Source organism: Mizuhopecten yessoensis, unplaced genomic scaffold (assembly GCF_002113885.1).
Source record: "Mizuhopecten yessoensis strain PY_sf001 unplaced genomic scaffold, ASM211388v2 scaffold10275, whole genome shotgun sequence".
Taxonomy (NCBI): domain Eukaryota; kingdom Metazoa; phylum Mollusca; class Bivalvia; order Pectinida; family Pectinidae; genus Mizuhopecten; species Mizuhopecten yessoensis.
In genome coordinates, this window is record NW_018408465.1 from 3,520,726 (window position 1) to 3,537,210 (window position 16,485).

A 16,485-nucleotide genomic window follows, 5' to 3' on the forward strand; every position below is an offset into this window, starting at 1 on the left:
AGACAGACAGACAGACGGAAAGATAGACAGACAAGAAGAGAAGTACCAGTATTAAACAGACCAATTAAAAGGATAGAAGTCTGGTAATATATAGGTGTCAGTAGCTAAGTAATTAAGATAATACATTGAATGTTTAAATTTTGTCTCTTTTTTTTCAAATAAATTAAAATTAGATCAAACATATAAACAATCGGCAAAAAGTAGGTCTAGGAAATATCAATAAGCCATTAGACATTAAATTTTGTTTATTTCGTGGATAACAAAAATTCAAAAAATTAAATCCCTATGAAACATAAATTTGGTATGATATAGATATGGGAAAATCAGAAATCAGCGAAATATGCTATTCTTGAATCAGACTAGTATATGAAAACAATGACATATAAACCCCACGAAAATAAATTATTTTACAGTATGTAGCATCTAGGATTATATTAACAAGGCAATCAATCTCTCAGGAAATCAGCTGGTGTTGACATTAAAATCGTGGATGTATTTTCTAGGTGCCAATGTGTGGGAGGATATCCATCCAGACTCGCAGGAATTCATCAAAGAATACCTAAAGCAATATCCGGAGGTAAGGACATATAGCTCACTTAAAAAAATGTTTCAAAAGAGCGAAAAGTGCAGTATCAGTTTAAACCAAATGGGTATGATAACTCCACTCAGCTACAACGTCATGGTTCATGCAGGCTAACCAAACTTCATGTGCTGTTACATCTATATGTGAGGGTTTGTCATATTGTTGTATTTCTAGCACATAATTTCCCTGCCATTTTTTCGGTGGTTCACCAGAATTTATACACTGTTACAATTAGGGCTGAAAACATGTCTTGCACCTGTGACATATATTTTCAACTGCCTATATTTTTGTCATAGTTCAAAACATTCAGTAAGTATTTCATGGTCACTTAGCTATTTTCACACATCTTTTACTGTAAGAATTAACTGAGAAACACAAAGGAGAAGCAGGATTATGTTTTAAGCTTTATTCAGTGTTCCGTTTACATGTTACTGTTATTCCAACATTATAATGACATATTGATGTGACTCTCTGCAGCGACCAATGGTGAGGCTCCAGAAGGGTCAGATGGTAAAGACAGAGTGGAACGGTAAATGGTGAGTACAAAACTTCTCACTGTCTGTCTCTTTCCTTTGTGATTAAAATTTTAGATAACAACACTCCAGGCTTTGATTCAATTTTTTTTAAATTACAAAATAAAATTTAAAAAAAATATGAATCGATCATCTGCAGACTAAAGCTCCCACAGGAGCCTATCAGGTCAGTCTGTATTACTTGGTTAAACTTATGTAGTGAGGATACGGGGAGTGGGAGATACAACATCCATGCACAGAGTTCAGTGAAGTTCTGTGTTATCCAGCAGACAGATTCCACAAGGAATACACGAGTCCGGCTATAAATAGAAGAGTAATCAAAAGGAAATGATGACCATGACAAATTCATGCTGGGTATAACGGCTTTAATCCAAGTTTACATTAGCTAGTTCCGACAAATGAGGTGTGTCGTCATCAGAACAAATTTATAGTGAAGGTTTGCTGTATTATATGCTAAAGGTTCCTCTCCAGACCATTATTTCTGTTGAGTTGTTCTGTCTGGTTAAGGTCCCCTAGATTACCAGGTTTATGTAACATGTGGTGAAGGTTTGCTGTATTATATGCTAAAGGTTCCTCTCCAGACCATTATTTCTGTTGAGTTGTTCTGTCTGGTTAAGGACCCCTAGAATACCAGGTTTATATAACATGTGGTGTCTGTGCTATAGGTGTCTGTTGAGTTGTTCCGTCTGCTAAAGGTCCCCTAGAATACCAGGTTTATGTAACATGTGGTTTCTGTGCTATAGGTGTCTGTTGACTTGTTCTGTCTGGTTAAGGTCCCCTAGAATACCAGGTTTATGTAACATGTGTTTTCTGTGCTATAGGTGTCTGTTGAGTTGTTCTGTCTGGTTAAGGTCCCCTAGATTACCAGGTTTATGTAACATGTAGTGTCTGTGCTATAGGTGTCTGTTGACTTGTTCTGTCTGGTTAAGGTCCCCTAGAATACCAGGTTTATGTAACATGTGGTTTCTGTGCTATAGGTGTCTGTTGAGTTGTTCCGTCTGGTTAAGGTCCCCCAGATTACCAGGTTTATGTAACATGTGGTTTCTGTGCTGTAGGTGTCTGTTGAGTTGTTCCGTCTGGTTAAGGTCCCCCAGATTACCAGGTTTATGTAACATGTGGTTTCTGTGCTGTAGGTGTCTGTTGAGTTGTTCCGTCTGGTTAAGGTCCCCCAGATTACCAGGTTTATGTAACATGTGGTTTCTGTGCTGTAGGTGTCTGTTGAGTTGTTCCGTCTGGTTAAGGTCCCCCAGATTACCAGGTTTATGTAACATGTGGTTTCTGTGCTGTAGGTGTCTGTTGAGTTGTTCCGTCTGGTTAAGGTCCCCCAGATTACCAGGTTTATGTAACATGTGGTTTCTGTGCTGTAGGTGTCTGTTGAGTTGTTCCGTCTGGTTAAGGTCCCCCAGATTACCAGGTTTATGTAACATGTGGTTTCTGTGCTGTAGGTGTCTGTTGAGTTGTTCCGTCTGGTTAAGGTCCCCCAGATTACCAGGTTTATGTAACATGTGGTTTCTGTGCTGTAGGTGTCTGTTGAGTTGTTCCGTCTGGTTAAGGTCCCCCAGATTACCAGGTTTATGTAACATGTGGTTTCTGTGCTGTAGGTGTCTGTTGAGTTGTTCCGTCTGGTTAAGGTCCCCCAGATTACCAGGTTTATGTAACATGTGGTTTCTGTGCTGTAGGTGTCTGTTGAGTTGTTCCGTCTGGTTAAGGTCCCCCAGATTACCAGGTTTATGTAACATGTGGTTTCTGTGCTGTAGGTGTCTGTTGAGTTGTTCCGTCTGGTTAAGGTCCCCCAGATTACCAGGTTTATGTAACATGTGGTTTCTGTGCTGTAGGTGTCTGTTGAGTTGTTCCGTCTGGTTAAGGTCCCCCAGATTACCAGGTTTATGTAACATGTGGTTTCTGTGCTGTAGGTGTCTGTTGAGTTGTTCCGTCTGGTTAAGGTCCCCCAGATTACCAGGTTTATGTAACATGTGGTTTCTGTGCTGTAGGTGTCTGTTGAGTTGTTCCGTCTGGTTAAGGTCCCCCAGATTACCAGGTTTATGTAACATGTGGTTTCTGTGCTGTAGGTGTCTGTTGAGTTGTTCCGTCTGGTTAAGGTCCCCCAGATTACCAGGTTTATGTAACATGTGGTTTCTGTGCTGTAGGTGTCTGTTGAGTTGTTCCGTCTGGTTAAGGTCCCCCAGATTACCAGGTTTATGTAACATGTGGTTTCTGTGCTGTAGGTGTCTGTTGAGTTGTTCCGTCTGGTTAAGGTCCCCCAGATTACCAGGTTTATGTAACATGTGGTTTCTGTGCTGTAGGTGTCTGTTGAGTTGTTCCGTCTGGTTAAGGTCCCCCAGATTACCAGGTTTATGTAACATGTGGTTTCTGTGCTGTAGGTGTCTGTTGAGTTGTTCCGTCTGGTTAAGGTCCCCCAGATTACCAGGTTTATGTAACATGTGGTTTCTGTGCTGTAGGTGTCTGTTGAGTTGTTCCGTCTGGTTAAGGTCCCCCAGATTACCAGGTTTATGTAACATGTGGTTTCTGTGCTGTAGGTGTCTGTTGAGTTGTTCCGTCTGGTTAAGGTCCCCCAGATTACCAGGTTTATGTAACATGTGGTTTCTGTGCTGTAGGTGTCTGTTGAGTTGTTCCGTCTGGTTAAGGTCCCCCAGATTACCAGGTTTATGTAACATGTGGTTTCTGTGCTGTAGGTGTCTGTTGAGTTGTTCCGTCTGGTTAAGGTCCCCCAGATTACCAGGTTTATGTAACATGTGGTTTCTGTGCTGTAGGTGTCTGTTGAGTTGTTCCGTCTGGTTAAGGTCCCCCAGATTACCAGGTTTATGTAACATGTGGTTTCTGTGCTGTAGGTGTCTGTTGAGTTGTTCCGTCTGGTTAAGGTCCCCCAGATTACCAGGTTTATGTAACATGTGGTTTCTGTGCTGTAGGTGTCTGTTGAGTTGTTCCGTCTGGTTAAGGTCCCCCAGATTACCAGGTTTATGTAACATGTGGTTTCTGTGCTGTAGGTGTCTGTTGAGTTGTTCCGTCTGGTTAAGGTCCCCCAGATTACCAGGTTTATGTAACATGTGGTTTCTGTGCTGTAGGTGTCTGTTGAGTTGTTCCGTCTGGTTAAGGTCCCCCAGATTACCAGGTTTATGTAACATGTGGTTTCTGTGCTATAGGTGTCTGTTGAGTTGTTCTGTCTGGTTAAGGTCCCCCAGATTACCAGGTTTATGTAACATGTGGTTTCTGTGCTATAGGTGTCTGTTGAGTTGTTCCGTCTGGTTAAGGTCCCCTAGAATACCAGGTTTATGTAACATGTGGTTTCTGTGCTGTAGGTGTCTGTTGAGTTGTTCCGTCTGGTTAAGGTCCCCCAGATTACCAGGTACACAATGTATATGTAACATGTGGTTTCTGCACTATAGGTGGACGGCAAAGGTGATGGAAGTTGATGCCAGTCTGGTGAAGATGTTTTTCCTAGCAGACAAGCGTGTTGAGTGGATTTACCGAGGATCTACTCGTCTGGAGCCCCTCTATACAGCCCTGGTATGATCACTCACTAGAATCTGTATAGCATTATAGACCATGCCACTATGACTTCATTATATCGTTAAGCATATCTTATGATTTAAAATATGTTGTGGGCAATATGACTTTGAAGATGAGAATCGTATACTTGATTATGAGGCACCCTGAATCAGTTAATAGTATAACATACTTAGGGTTTCTCCCTCTAATCCATATCATCAGTGTTAACAGTAATGATGACTGACATGTATCATTCCAGGCTAATGCGGAGTACAATAAGAGTGCTGGTAAGGTGAGGCGTCACACCAACACGACAGTGGGTAAAGCCCCGGTGGTGGAGTATACCAGAGGTATCAGTGACTCCTATAATCAGCAGGCCGCTGGTGAGTATAGCACCATCTTGTCTTGTTGTTTATTCTTATCTAGCCTGATGGGGTATAGATTAGGAAAATTGTACACTTGCATGCTTAGAAATTAACTTGGATCATTTTAATAATATACTACAGACTAAATCAGTATCTTATTTTTTGAGAAAAGGAACCAAATATATGTGGTCAACATTTTTAACAAATGAAAGTTGAAAAAGTTATCAAAGTGACTTTCAAAGATTTGCCAGAGTCGTCTCCTTTTATGTTGTTTCAATAAGTTAAGGACATAAAGACAGAAAATAAAAAGGTTCAAACAATGACTCATCCGTCTGTTACAAGCTAATCAGGTGATGAGTTGACCCTCTGTTACACCTGTTATAAGCTAATTAGGCGATGAGTTGACCCTCTATTACATCTGTTGTTAGCTAATTAGGCAATTGAGTTGATCTTCTGTTACACCAGTTATAAGCTAATTAGGTGATGAGTTGACCCTCTGTTACGCTGTTGTTAGCTCATTAGGCAATTGAGTTGATCTTCTGTTACCCCAGTTATAAGCTAATTAGGCGATGAGTTGACCCTCTATTACATCTGTTGTTAGCTAATCAGGCAATTGAGTTGATCTTCTGTTACCCCAGTTATAAGCTAATTAGGCGATGAGTTGACCCTCTGTTACACTGTTGTTAGCTAATCAGGCAATTGAGTTGATCTTCTGTTACACCAGTTATAAGCTAATTAGGCGATGAGTTGACCCTCTATTACACCTGCTGTTAGCTAATTAGGCAATTGAGTTGATCTTCCGTTACACCAGTTATAAGCTAATTAGGTGATGAGTTGACCCTCTGTTACACCTGTTATAAGCTAATTAGGCGATGAGTTGACCCTATATTACACCTGTTGTTAGCTAATTAGGCAAGTGAGTTGATCGTCTGTTACACCAGTGATAAGCTAATTAGGTGATGAGTTGGCCCTCTTTTATCCCTGTTGTTAGCTAATTAGGGAATTGAGTTGACCCTCTGTTATAAGCTAATTTGGTGATGAGTTGACCCTCTGTTACACCTGTTATAAGCTAATTAGGCGATGAGTTGACCCTCTATTACACCTGCTGTTAGCTAATTAGGCAATTGAGTTGATCTTCTGTTACCCCAGTTATAAGCTAATTAGGCGATGAGTTGACCCTCTGTTACACTGTTGTTAGCTAATTAGACAATTGAGTTGATCTTCTGTTACACCAGTTATAAGCTAATTAGGCGATGAGTTGACCCTCTATTACACCTTTTGTTAGCTAATTAGGCAATTGAGTTGATCTTCTGTTTCACCAGTTATAAGCTAATTAGGTGATGAGTTGACCCTCTGTTACACTGTTGTTAGCTAATTAGACAATTGAGTTGATCTTCTGTTACACCAGTTATAAGCTAATTAGGCGATGAGTTGACCCTCTATTACACCTGTTGTTAGCTAATTAGGCAATTGAGTTGATCTTCTGTTACACCAGTTATAAGCTAATTAGGTGATGAGTTGGCCCTCTTTTATACCTGTTGTTAGCTAATTAGGGAATTGAGTTGACCCTCTGTTATAAGCTAATTTGGTGATGAGTTGACCCTCTGTTACAAAATGTCTTTCTCCAATTAGTTGTAGGTCCAGTTTCTCAGGTAAACAAGACGCCATCACCACAAGTGCCAGTTACACTTAACCGACATAGCCCAGCAGACAAGAAGAGGCCAGTAGCCAGAAAGAGCACGTCTGGTCGCCCATCAGCTGACTGGGAGGGGCCTTGGGTGAAACAGACCAGACCAGGAAATCAGGTGGACATCAAGTCCAAAGGTAATTTATACTTATGTGCACTAAAATAAGACTGACTGATTGATTAAGTACAGCTCAGCAACCAAAAAATACTTGACATCAGATTGTTTGTAGTTTTGATTCGTAAAATAGCCAGTTTTGGCTTCAATTTCTTCATGCTGTGTGTATGCTTTACGTTCCGTGTCCACTTGTGTATTTTCTATTTACAGAATTTGTTGCCAGTAGTATCAGCAGTCAGAAGGTTGGCAAAGACATGGCCAGTGTGCTACAGGACCGTCTGTCTAAAACCACGGACAACACAGATCTAGGTTTGATAAGTTTGCTCGACCATCCATATGTCTAACGCTAACAAGCACACATGTATGATGTATAATGATGAATAACAACTCTCTTATGATAAAAACCTTGTATAAACTCTGGAGCATTGTATAATGCTTTGTTTCCTATTGTATACATCAGTAGCCTACAGACATGCTCTTGTTTTTCTGTTACCTATATTTTATAGCTTATAGATGGGGTTTTGTTTGACTTTTGGTTTTAGATGATGACTCTTTAGGCCAAAGAATGGAATCCAAACTGCCGTTCAAAGATCGAGTGAGGAAGAAGTTCAGTGAGTACCAATGCACACTTTAACAGCGACAGGTAATGGGAGATTTCCAAGGCTTGTTTCTCCAGCCTGTCCAGATCAGTTTCAGCAACCATCACTAACATATACCACACAACTAGAAAGCTCCACTCAGTGTTCACTTGAAGCATTGAACTGCTTTCAGTTGGCATTCATAGGCTATATGAATGCCAACTGTAGCGTGCTTCATTGAATTTGTCTTTGTCCAGTTGGAATTCATACTGCCTATGAATGCCAAATGAAAGCAGTTCAATACTTACATTTACCATTTTTGGAGTCTGCTTATCAGAGAAAAAAAATTAATTACACTTACTTGCATTCAGCATTTAGTTCAAATAATGTATGTATCGTGTATGCTTGTTCAATTAACAGGACAGCCATCATCCGGGAAGGGTCAGTTGTATCCAACGTTACAATTATGATGTCATAATAATGATGGTGTCATTAATCGGTCCATGGCATTCATAGCCTATATGAATGGCAACTGAATTTGGTAGGGTTATAGTATGGCAATGCCATAGGATGGTAAATGTATCATGGTCACAGTGAAACCAAGAGTATGGTTCAAAGAGTAAATATACAACTTAGCTTATTCATGTAAAACCCAGCACATGAATGTTCCCACATACAGATGACCCCAAGTTTGTCTTGATATAGTTTGTAAAATAAAAACCCTGAAAAGATATATACTTTTAAATGATTCATGTTCAACCACAAAAGCATTTTCCTATTTGTTTCTGATTGATCCTTGGAATACTATACACATACTGTTGTCTTAGGTCAACATATTTTTCCCTTGATCAAGAAAAAAATGTTGAGTCACAGTCCTTATTTCCAAGATCAGAACTGTTTTGATGATGCATTTTCTAGAAGATGTATGAAAATAACAGATTTTCAATTAAAACAATCAAGAAAACGGCCATGACAGTGTATTTCAAACAATAAGAAAGAAATGATCTACTTTATGGCGAAGAGCATCCATCTCTGAAAATGATTATATTTGTGTATTTGTGTCGACTTTCAGGAACTCACAATTGTGGTAAAGATTGTTTGAAAGATTGTGAAGATGACCCTACCAAGTACAAGGGAGGCAACCCACTCCTCATTCCCCTTCTGTGTGGCTGGGAAAGGTAGTGTACCTTTATGTAATGTTTAAAACACTGCGAAAATTGAGTTCCTTCAAATGTTTAGATTGCGAAATTATAATCCATGTAATTTTTTTCTTCTTCTAAATTTAAATCAAAATCGCGATTGTTTAAGCCCACATAAATGACCCGCTATTTCGTAGATTATGAACAAAGCGGCAACTGTGTTGTTTACACGCAGTGATTCCTAATTTAACAAATTTCTGATTTCTGTAAAACTCTATTTCATTAAAAAATGATGTTCTAGAACAGATTGTAAATCATATATCAGGTGAGATCTATATATTTGCATGAAATTCGGCAGAGGAGTGATCTGTCAAAATCATAAAGAAAATAAGTATTTGTGAAAAGGGATTTACTTTGATATTAGGTTAAGTGAGATTTACATTTTATATTCATAAGTAATATAATTTAAGGGATGTGTATAAATCTAACAGATGCTATGCATGACATGTTATATGTTGTACCTAATTAAAACTTTCCACAGGCATGTATGTAAAATGAAGCCCAATCACAAACGAGTGGTGATGTATCGTACTCCGTGTGCTCGGCGACTACGCAGCATGGAGGATGTTTTTACATTCCTAATGCTCTGTGACTCCCACCTGACCATCGACATGTTCTGTTTCGACCCCATCTTACATGTACATACAGAGTTTGTCCCAGTCAAGGTGAGTACGGATAATCAAGTATCGGACTTCAGAGTGTAATAAAACGTCAAAATATTGATCTATCACAATTGTTCATCTTCAAATGTAAAGCATTGGAGGCATGTTTTCATAATTCAAAACGACTCAGGTACATTTTTGAAAATGAAGAAAGCATGATTGTGTAAATGTTTGAAAGAATAGAAACATGAAAGTAAAAGTTAAATGTTAAAACAATTGTTTAGACGTTATTTAAATCTATTGGACAGCTATTAACACTGTATATAAATTATAATTTCCCAGTCAGTTACATCCAGATTTTCTATGTTTCAGACATTTTGTGACATCAAAGACTTATCGTATGGTAAGGAAAACGTACCAATATCTTGTGTTAACGCCCATGACAGACAGTATCCAGACTATGTGGAATATTCAAATGTCCGAATACCTGCTAAGGGGGTCAAGCTTAACCTTGACCCAGACTTCCTCGTCTGCTGTAGCTGTACTGATGGGTGTAGTGTAAGTATACATTGCTGTTTAAATTTCATGACTTTAGCTCACCGGGTTCGAAGGACCAAGGTGAGCTTATGCCATACCGTGGCCTCCGTCCGTTGTCCATACGTCAACAATTTCTTCAAACGACATCTTCTTCTTAACCACTGACTGGAATTTAACTAAATTTGACTGGAAGCATCCCTAGGTGGTGGGGATTCAAAATTGTACAAATGGTAGGGCTGACCCTCTGGGCTGAAGAGTGGGGCTTATTACTTGTTTATTACTTGGAAATGGTTAAGATCCCCACCCAACAACCATATATACAATTGCTGAGTATAAAGAGACAAGTGTACATATGCTTCCAGGATGACCCTGGGGTATGGCCTCGCCCTTGGAGACATAGTCCCTAGGTCATAACTTTGAAACGGTTGAGATCCCACCCCAAAACTGTATATACAAATGCTTAGCATAAAGAGACGAATGCAGTCATGATATTAGAATAGACCCTGGGGTCTGGCCAAACCCTTCGGGACCTAGTTTTTGAGTCACAGCTTGGAAACATTTGAAATCCCCACCCTATAACCATATATACAATTGTTGAGTATAAAGAGAAGAATGCATATATGCTTCCAGGATAGTCCCGGGGTCTGCCCCACCCTTGGAGACATAACCCCTAGGTCATAACTTTGAAACAGTTAAGATCCCCACCCCAAAACTACATATACAACTGTTGGGCATAAAGAGACAAATGCAGTCATAATATTAGAATTGACCCCGGGGTTTGCCCCACCCTTGCAGACTCAACCCTGGGTCATAACTTTGAAACGGTTGAGATCCCCACCCCAAAACTATATATACAAATCCTTGGCATAAAGAGACAAATGCAGTCATGATATTATAATTGATCCTGGGGTCTGGCCGCAACCCTAGGGACATAGTTTCTGAGTCACACCTTTGAAACAGTTCAGATCCCCAAACCATGACCATACATAAAATTGCTGGGCATGAAAAATCTAATATTGATATGCTACAAAGATTGGCTTTGAGGTCTGGCCAATTCCCTTTGATCTTATTTGGAGAATATTTTGCCATGATTCCTTAGATATCCAGGTGAGCGATACAGGCCCTCCGGGCCTCTTGTTTCAAGTAAACATCATAATTGGGTGAATTTCTGCTCTGACATGAAAAATTATTATAATACAAAATGGATATTTCCTCTTCATCACATTCTGAACATCCCAAAGGTCCTGTGAAATGGTTATATTTTTGTCCATTTCAGAGTTCCTGTATAAGGTTAACTCATTTACCCCTGAAGGCACATTTGAATTCTTCCAATTCAAAGGTTGGAACAGTTCATTATGAAATTTCAGGGGTCAATAAGTTCATGTTTTATTTTTTCCACTTTTTATTTGTTTGCCCTCTCATGGGCAGACCCACTATTGGTGGTGTTATATTACACAGTCTGAAATCCTAAATTTCTTGCAAGAACAAAGAAGCAAATGTTCTAAAGAGACAAATTGAAGCTATATGCATTCAACAGTATGTAAATGTATACATTTGCATGTTTCTGTTGCGGAAGACACTATTGCTTTGAAATATTTTAAAATGTTTCTTTCTTGTTAAAAAATATACAAAAATTATACAAGCTGTACTTTGATAACCAAGCCATACCTTCTTACAAGGCCAGAGATTAAGGTAATGTGATAAAAACTTGTTCGTCCTTACAGGACAGAACTAAGTGTGAGTGTCAACAGCTGACAGTTGAGGCCACGGGAATTGTAGAGGGAGGCAAGAAGAATCCCAACGCTGGCTATGAACACCGGAGGCTCAAAGAACCCCTTACCACAGGGTGAGTGATGGTTGAAAAGTAGTAAACATGTACCACAGGGTTAGCGATGGTTGAAAAGTAGTAAACCCGTACCACAGGGTTAGTGATGGTTTAAAAGTATTAAACCCGTACCACAGGGTAAGTGATGGTTGAAAAGTAGTAAACCCATACCACAGGGTTAGTGATGGTTGAAAAGTAGTAAACCCATACAACAGGGTAAGTGATGGTTGAAAAGTAGTAAATCCTTACCACAGGGTAAGTGATGTTTGAAAAGTAGTAAACCCATACCACAGGGTAAGTGATGGTTGAAAAGTAGTAAATCCTTACCACAGGGTAAGTGATGGTTGAAAAGTAGTAAACCCATACCACAGGGTTAGTGATGGTTGAAAAGTAGTAAACCCGTACCACAGGGTAAGTGATGGTTGAAAAGTAGTAAATCCTTACCACAGGGTAAGTGATGGTTGAAAAATAGTAAACCCTTACCACAGGGTTAGTGATGGTTGAAAAGTAGTAAACCCATACCACAGGGTTAGTGATGGTTGAAAAGTAGTAAACCCGTACCACAGGGTACGTGATGGTTGAAAAGTAGTAAACTCGTACCACAGGGTAAGTGATGGTTGAAAAGTAGTAAACTCGTACCACAGGGTAAGTGATGGTTGAAAAGTAGTAAACTCGTACCATAGGGTAAGTGATGTTTGAAAGGAGTAAACTCGTACCACAGGGTAAGTGATGGTTGAAAAGTAGTAAACTCGTACCACAGGGTAAGTGATGGTTGAAAAGTAGTAAACTCGTACCACAGGGTACGTAAGCGATGGTTAAAAAGTAGTAAACTCGTACCACAGAGTACGTAAGCGATGGTCAAAAAGTAGTAAACCCTTACCACAGGGTTAGTGATGCTCAAACTGAATAACCTTACCACAAGTAAGTAATATCCATATTCTCTGTTGTTATGTGTATGAGTGTAAGTATTGATATTCTTTGTTACAGTGTGTACGAGTGTAAGTATTGATATTCTTTGTTACAGTGTGTACGAGTTTAAATATTGATATTCTTTGTTACAGTGTGTATGAGTGTAAGTATTGATATTCTTAGTTACAGTGTGTACGAGTGTAAGTATTGATATTCTTTGTTACAGTGTGTACGAGTGTAACTCGAGATGTAAATGTGATAGTCGATGCTACAACAGAGCTGCCCAGAACGGATTGAACGTCCGTCTGCAGGTGTTCAAAACGGAGAAAAAGTGAGTAATCCTGCAGTACAACTCGCAGTAAGTTTACTAAAATAGAAGTTGTACTTCCACTGCCATGTTCAGAGCTTTGTAATGTTGATGTGTTAAAGTATTAAGTAAGCATTTTATTAAGTGAATTTGAGAAGTATCTTTTATTTCATCAATATCTTGGCCGTTATAAGGTTGATACCTGTTACAAATATTGCTACTTGTCTGTGATAAAAGAGCTGTTTGGCTTACAGAGGCTGGGGTTTACGGTGCCTTGATGACCTTCCTTCTGGCGGCTTTATCTGTATCTATGCTGGCCAGTTACTTACAGAGCAGGGTGCCAATGAGGTAAGACACTATAGTACACACATAAAACCATGAAGGGGTTATGTCACAAATAAAAATATGGTAAAAATAATGCAAATAATAAGTTGCTTTTTTATTGCGAAAATTATAGAACCTATCCTCTGTTAATATTTGTGCTTCCAATTTTCATTTATAATGAATAATAATGCAATTCTGGTTTTAGAATTTCAATGTTTTTTGAGACTGAAAACTTTATTGCATAGATATGTTGTAAAAAGCATTGCTGTTATTTACTAGGACGGGCAACAGTACGGGGATGAGTACCTGGCTGAGCTGGATTACATGGAGGTGGTGGAGAGACAGAAGGAGGGATACGAGAGTGATGTAGATATTGACGAGGGTGTCGGTGGGGACAGCGATGATGATGATGAAGACAGTGATCGCCACTTTAGTGACAGTGACAGGTAATGTAGCAACAGTGAGAAATTAGAAATTATATAGCAAAACGGGATAGGTAATGTACTGACAAGTACCTAATGCTTCAGTCACATTTGCGCCGACCGCTGGCCGTTAAGTAGGAATCAGCCAGCGTTCTGGGAGCCGGGGACTTTTTCGATGTCTGGGATTTGCCGTGAGTATGGTCACATTGGACAGGGGCACTGCATATGCATGGCCCCCGTAAACAATTTGCCAGATTAATTCGAACGGACATCTGAAGGATACCGTAGGGAGCCCGTAAGACTATCACAAGGATGCCGCAAGGCTATCTGATGATGGCCGGGCTGTCGTACAGTAGCCGGAAGATATTCATGCGACCGCTGAGAAAATGGTACCTATAGATGCCGTATGTGTGCTGTCCGGGCGCCGGAAGCATCGGCTGATGCCCATCTTGATATCGGGCGGGCGCCGGCCGAATGTCCCATGGACACCGCACAGTTTGAGGACATCAGTTGGCTACCTTACAATTGCTGTACCACACCCGTCTGGACATCGGGCGGCCTTCAGGACATGCAGGACTGCATGTAAAATTATACAAAATCTTGTACGATGCCACATGGAGCCGTAAGATTACGGGAGACTGTCGGGTAGGTTCCAATGAGTTTGGGTCAGAAAAAATTTGGGGGAGCGGGGACACTGGCAACTTTTATCTCCAAGTTAAAAGCTCCCGGCAACCCGTGCTATGTCTAAATATTGGCTGATAGTGGTCGATAATCTCCCGGCATCTTTACGGTTCCCCAGCTTGCCAGTCAATTTTGGCCAAAAAACTCATCGTCCGGGCACCTTTTCGGAAATCGGCACAAATGTGACTAAAGCATTATAAAGCTACAGTGACACAACAGGTAACATATATAACTGTAATAATACAATATACAATTTAGATATAACTACAAAACAGGTATTGTAGCTATAGCAACACAAGAGATAACATACTTAAAGTGATACAACAGCTAATTTGCTATTATGACAAAACCAATGTAGCTATAGCAACACAACAGCTAGTGTTGCTATAGAGACACAGGAGCTAATTGACTGATAGCGACTAGTTAATATGTAGATATTGTGGCAAGAAAAAAAGTGTAAGTAACGAGAACTAAATGAATATCCAACTCTGTGTACATCCACAATGTTTGTTCTTATTTCATTGACAACATGAATAGCTTCAGTTCATTTTACTTTCAGTGACTTTTCTGCAAATGGTCATGGAGAAAAAGTATCCTCAACAGATTTGATGGACTTGGCAAACACGCATCGTACCAGGTAAGTAGAGGATGGTTGTGTTTATGGGTGCATCAGATGTTCGTAAGTCATTGTATCCCTATTTCAATATTCCATTTTCAACTGTGATGTGCCAAAAATTATTTTAAGATTAAAGAAAAACTAAAATTGTATGACAGAGATATACCCCCTCAGTCCCTGAATCTAGCTTAAGTTTCGGTACAATTTAGGTTTCACAAGTTTTATTCTGACATCAGTTTTAATAGATATGCGTAATATTATTCCTCGTAACAAGCGCCTTAAATGAATAGCTTCCTGATGATGATTAGAATAGAAGAATGAACTTGATGACGTCTAAAATATCTTTTTTGTTAAATTCATGAGTAACTCTCAGCGTCTATGTACTCTAGTACCCGTGCTGTAAACAGGGCTGGGACAAGGAAAGTAGACACAGTTCAGTGTTCCCATATAGTGGTCTTATAGTGTTTATATCATGGACGGGCATTGTTATTGAAAAAGTGATAAATTTGCATCAGTAATACAAATAACATAATAAATCTAGGCTATTCATTTAGTATAATTATTGAGCTTTCTTGACAACAGATTGCTTCCTTGACAGTGTTTTTTTTTTGTTTTTTTTTTTGCATTGGAACTATAATCCTCATAGGCGAGCACAATGCATTACTATTCATGTACTCCTAGGCAGGGAATATTATTATGATTTTGCTGTTAAATGACATCATTGAAAACAAACTCATTTTCATGTTCATACCCCACTTGTATTGTGAGGTTGAGGAAAAGAGAATGTTTTGATAAACATTAAGACATATTTTTCATTTAAATTCAATGAATCTTATAATGAGATATTCCGTCTTTGCATATTGCAGAGTTATCTTCTCTTGTGAGCAGGTATTGATTATTACGTCATTGCTTTGTGTGAGAAAATAACGTTGTTTTCTCAAAAATTTATGACGTTACTCTCACAAGCAAATGACGTAACAATCAATACCTGGTCACAAGAGAAGATAACTCTGCAATACGCAAAGACGGAATACTTCTGATATCAGTATCCTCTCATTTAACAACAGCACTAGTGTAGTATAGTGTTTGAAGGAGTGTGTAGTTATAATGTTTCTAGTGATTTTGTTTGACTTACAAAAACATATTAATGTAACTGTTGATAAAAACCTGTAACATTATTTATATAGATGGAAGTTTATATTAAGAATACTAAGGACCTGTTCGTTTATGCAGAACAACCGGTTTGTCCGTTTTTAAATGTAACAATTTCGAGTATTAATCCTGGCGGACCTGCAAATGTGTATGCAGGCCTTGTCCTGAAAGCAGCATCAGATTACTAGGTCAGACATTTAATAAACGAACATCTGTGGTCTGACCAGTTGAACCGTTTAAACGAAAATGGCCCTAGTTAAATAGGAGGTATTACATGTAGAAATGATGGATATATGTGTGTAACCATAGGCATTATATTTAGAGGAATTGTTACTGCTGGTTTGTATGTAGACTAACACTATTTGGTGTGAGATTTGTGTGTGAGGTGTAACATGTTGTATTAACCCTCTGTCTTAGGTTGTATACTGGCTCGGAGTAAGTATAGATACTGCCAGAGGACCTTAACTGGTTGACTGACTGTGCATGGACCTGCATGCTTTGATATTGTAGTAGTACATGTTCAAGAGTTGGGAGGTTTCCCTT

General features: G+C 39.2%; 1 protein-coding gene across 8 annotated transcripts in view; it reads left to right on the forward strand.

The window, feature by feature from the left end:
* LOC110459908 (histone-lysine N-methyltransferase SETDB1-like) overlaps positions 1–16,485 on the forward strand; it is a 64,537-nt gene that overhangs the window by 20,343 nt on the left and 27,709 nt on the right. For 7 of the 8 annotated variants that reach the window (XM_021512405.1, XM_021512406.1, XM_021512398.1 and 4 more), the window contains 16 exons: positions 504–577; positions 1,061–1,119; positions 4,521–4,641; positions 4,883–5,006; positions 6,621–6,812; positions 7,001–7,099; positions 7,333–7,401; positions 8,441–8,546; positions 9,049–9,232; positions 9,542–9,727; positions 11,431–11,552; positions 12,667–12,771; positions 13,002–13,095; positions 13,351–13,517; positions 14,734–14,811; positions 16,360–16,377. In XM_021512405.1, the coding sequence (XP_021368080.1) occupies positions 504–577; positions 1,061–1,119; positions 4,521–4,641; positions 4,883–5,006; positions 6,621–6,812; positions 7,001–7,099; positions 7,333–7,401; positions 8,441–8,546; positions 9,049–9,232; positions 9,542–9,727; positions 11,431–11,552; positions 12,667–12,771; positions 13,002–13,095; positions 13,351–13,517; positions 14,734–14,811; positions 16,360–16,377 (1,798 nt within the window). The remainder of the gene's footprint in view (positions 1–503; positions 578–1,060; positions 1,120–4,520; positions 4,642–4,882; positions 5,007–6,620; positions 6,813–7,000; positions 7,100–7,332; positions 7,402–8,440; positions 8,547–9,048; positions 9,233–9,541; positions 9,728–11,430; positions 11,553–12,666; positions 12,772–13,001; positions 13,096–13,350; positions 13,518–14,733; positions 14,812–16,359; positions 16,378–16,485) is intronic. The other variant, XM_021512401.1, reaches the window with a different exon arrangement.